Source organism: Trichechus manatus, unplaced genomic scaffold (assembly GCF_000243295.1).
Source record: "Trichechus manatus latirostris isolate Lorelei unplaced genomic scaffold, TriManLat1.0 scaffold00117, whole genome shotgun sequence".
Lineage (NCBI taxonomy): Eukaryota > Metazoa > Chordata > Mammalia > Sirenia > Trichechidae > Trichechus > Trichechus manatus.
This window is the reverse complement of record NW_004444053.1, coordinates 7,466,411-7,470,213: the sequence shown is the minus strand read 5'-3', so window position 1 is coordinate 7,470,213 and position 3,803 is coordinate 7,466,411. Positions and strand designations below refer to the sequence as shown.

The 3,803-nt window shown below is 39.4% G+C and overlaps 1 protein-coding gene across 3 annotated transcripts in view; it reads left to right on the top strand.

Annotated features, from left to right (window-relative positions):
• Window positions 1–3,441, top strand: part of URB2 (URB2 ribosome biogenesis homolog) — a 41,512-nt gene extending 38,071 nt beyond the window's left edge. For 2 of the 3 annotated variants that reach the window (XM_023738475.1, XM_004384132.2), the window contains one exon: window positions 3,035–3,441. In XM_023738475.1, the coding sequence (XP_023594243.1) occupies window positions 3,035–3,232 (198 nt within the window). In that variant the 3' untranslated portion in view covers window positions 3,233–3,441. The remainder of the gene's footprint in view (window positions 1–3,034) is intronic. The other variant, XM_023738474.1, reaches the window with a different exon arrangement.
• Window positions 3,442–3,803: the final 362 nt, after the last annotated feature.

Below are 3,803 nucleotides of genomic sequence, written 5' to 3'. Positions count from 1 at the left end.
TGGACCACAGCTACCAAGGCCTCCACCAGACTGAGTCCAGTACAGCTAGATGGTGCCCGGCTACCACCACTGACTGCTCTGACCAGGATCACAATAGAGGGTCCTGGACAGAGCTGGAAAAAGATGTAGAACAAAACTAACTCACAAAAAAAAGACCAGATTTACTGGCCTGACAGACTGGAGAAACCCCAAGGGTATGGCCCCCGGACACCCTTTTAGTTCAGTGGTGAAGTGACTCCCAAAGTTCACCGTTCAGCTGGGGATTGGACAGCCTCATAAAATGGGACCAATGAGGCACAGCAGTCCAGGGACAATGACTAGAAGGCAGGAGGAGATAGGTAAGCTGGTGATAGGGAACCAGAGTTTGAGAAGGGACAGTGTTGACATGTTGTGGGGTTGTTAACCATTGTCATACGGCAGTATGTGTTGTGTTTAATGAGAAACTACTTGTTCTGCAAACCTTCATCTAAGGTACCAAAAAAAAAAAAAAAAAACAAAGAATTATCTATGTGAGATCACATTGACAACAGCAACTCTAAAGGTCTGATGGGAAGCCTAGGGGGCAGAATTGAAGATAATGGTGATGGAATGATTTGGAAAAGGATAGTGAGAATAGCAGCACAACTGGAAGAATGTAATCAATGTCACTGAATTGTACATGTAAAAACTTTTGAAATGGTCTAACTTTGGCTATGTATATTTTCATTAAAAAAAGAGGTCCTCCCAGGTCAAGCAGGGAGAGTGATGACATGTCATGGGGTTGTTAACCAATGTCAGAAAACAATATGTGTACTGACTGTTGAATGAGAAACTATTTGTTCTGTAAACCGTCATCTAAAGTACAATAAAAAAAAAAAATGATAATAAAATTGAAAAAAAATAAAAAAGCCAAAGGCCTTGGGAATCACCTAAGGCTGAAACATCCCAGAGTCCATTGGCAGTACAGTCTACGTTTTATCTTTCATTTGTTTTTAATTCAGTACTCCATGTGCATTAGAGGCTTCTGTTGAGAGCACTGCTCTCTCTAGATCAGGTTTGCTGTGTGTGAGCTGAGGACATTTATAAGTTTAAGTGATAGATAGCAAGTACAGCAGAATAAATGCCCTTTGCATTGCCCTCGTATTTCTGTGGTGGGGTACTGGTGGTAGGGAATCTGTCAGTCGTTGTGGCCAACGCCATTGTAGAATAGGATTCATCAGGAGAGGTAGCACATCCCACACCCTGTTTGTCTTGTGCCTTCCATAGTCATTTGTCAGCAGTGGAAGTATGCCACTGAAATTACTGTTGCTCTTCTCTCTTACCTCCACATCAAATTTCTAACTGTTTCTATATATTGGTAACTTAGAGTAAATAATTTGTACTGCTTATCTTGCCTAAGGTCCTTGTAAGCTACTTAGAGATGTTTTTATTCATTGGCCAGTGATCACAGTGTTGTAGAAAATGATTTTTTTCTTGTTTTATAAATAAGTTATCCAAGACATGAAGATGTGAAGTGGTTGTGTGGTCTTAATGCTTCTGGCCTGCCTTAGTACCAGACCAAGCTCTGGCTGTTTTGCTCCATTTTCATGAGTGAGAGACCACATAATGTAATTGTTAAGATTATGGGCTCTATGCTCAGACAGACTGGGTTTAAATTTCAGTTGTCCCAATTACCTCTTATTTACCTCTAGATGTAGAATTATTTGTTCAGCAACTAATGACTGAGTGAATGAATGAGCAGCCAACTTACACATTCCTCTCCTAGTAAGACCCAGGGCTGCTTTTGTTGTGCTTGTTTGTTGTGTTTTATCGCCTTTTCCCTCCTCACTGCCTTCCTATGAAATTGAAGAGAGGCCATCTAACTTTTAGTCCTGGAGTGTTCCCTTTGTCTATAAAATCGTAAAATTTAAGATGCTCACTTGCCAAAAAACGTTCGAACTATATCACATGAAAAGAACCATAACTTTGAAGAATAGCACCATCTTAGTGACAGAAACAAATTGCTTCTTTAGGAACATGCTTCGTAATGGTTGCCTTTATGAATCAAACTTCCCTGCATTTATGAAATAATATCCTCATTAGAAGCTGTGTGTTTACAGAAAGGCATTAACTGTTTCAGGTCATTAGACATAAAGAAGCAGCCCAATTCCAGGCCTGCCAGCTGGTGTCTGACTACCTACGCTTTTCAGTTTCAGCTACTGGAACCTCAAACGCTCTGTTTATAGATTTGGTAAATAGGAGAGAGCTTGCTCTCTTGGCATTTTTGGCTCGGGGTTAGTCTGAATCTCTGATCTGAAGGTTTGGGCACAGTATCTGATATAGCCAAGTTGGAGCTGGACTGCCTACTGTCTGTGCTTTGCCCCAAATTTTCGAGAACCCAGAATTTCAGGGAAAAAATGCATCCTTAGGCACAGGGACCAGTCCAACAATTCTAAGGCAGTTAAGTATTCAGGGTCCATTGTGCTGTTGCTGACAATCAATCACTTCCCGTGTTGGTTGGCATGCTGTGATCTAATTGCTAATATAGGCCTATTGATGATGTGTTGAGAGCTTTTGAGTCTCCCTGTCGACCTTGTTCTGGGGTGAGACAGAGGTCACAATCTTTATTTAGTAAACCTGTTGCCATTGTCCCAAAGTCAGTGAAGCTTCCACGGTGACTGACAGCATGGAAGAATTTGATACTATATGCAGGTTGCTGTTATTTTAAGATTTTTAAGTTAGAAAATACCAGTTTTAAAAATGCCACCGGTAAACATATAGGCATCATTTAATGAATAGCAAAGCCACCTCTGTGATTTCCTGAAATTTTATTCCAGGTTTTTGTATGCGCTTAAGTAAGCTTATATTTCCCCCAAATATAAACTTTTTAAATATAAATATTCAATTATTTATGTTACATGCAAAATTATAGTTTAAATTGAATATCTTATCTTCTTTTCTCAGTTTGTAGGCTGAAGTTGAAATTGTCAATTCTTCCAAGGACATTATTGGTGGGATGTATTGCATGATCTCTTTCCCCAATTTGTTCTTACAAAGGTGTGCTTTTCTCTCCCAGGTGACCTTGTATCCAGCTGTGAAAGACCTTTTGCAGGAGGGTATTTATCTCATCCTGGACCTCTGCCTTGAACGGGACATCCAATTCTTAAGGGTCTCATTGCAGCCAGGAGTGAGAGAAGTCTTTAAAGAGCTGTACAATGATTATCTGAAGTATCACAAAGCTAAACACGAAGGAGAGAAAAGATACACTGTCTAATGCTGCATTTCAGAGTATTGCCCTTGGTGCTTTAAAAAGGCTTTGGGGAAATCTTGGGAGAACAAAAGACTTCACATGTTATAATTTACAATGTTGAAATAAGTGGAAAATCCTTTGGAGTTTATGTATTTTACAGTCATGGTTTTTTCATTGACTATTTTTTAATATGCCTTTTTATGTAGTAAGTTTATAATAAAATCCTGAAAAGAAGACCCTGGAATGAAATTAATTCAGTAAAAAAAAAAAATTGCTGTATTTATCTTATGACCATTCCAAATGTGGTTCTTGTCTTGGTTCAGTGGTTTGGTGTTTCTTGTCCCCACCTGGAACTACGTAGAACTTGTTTTGTTTTTTGTTACTTCAGGTACATATAATTAACTATATACATATAATTAGGTGTATAATTAAGTCCTATTTACATATCTCTGCCTTTAAAATTCTTTGAGTAACATGGAAAGTGTTTGTGAAATGCCACTTTTCCTGCCTTCCCTCTGCGCACACCTTCTGATCAAGCTGGGGAGAATTAGCAGCTCGTGACTCCTTGTGAGCTTGGAGCGTTCCTGGGTAGGGG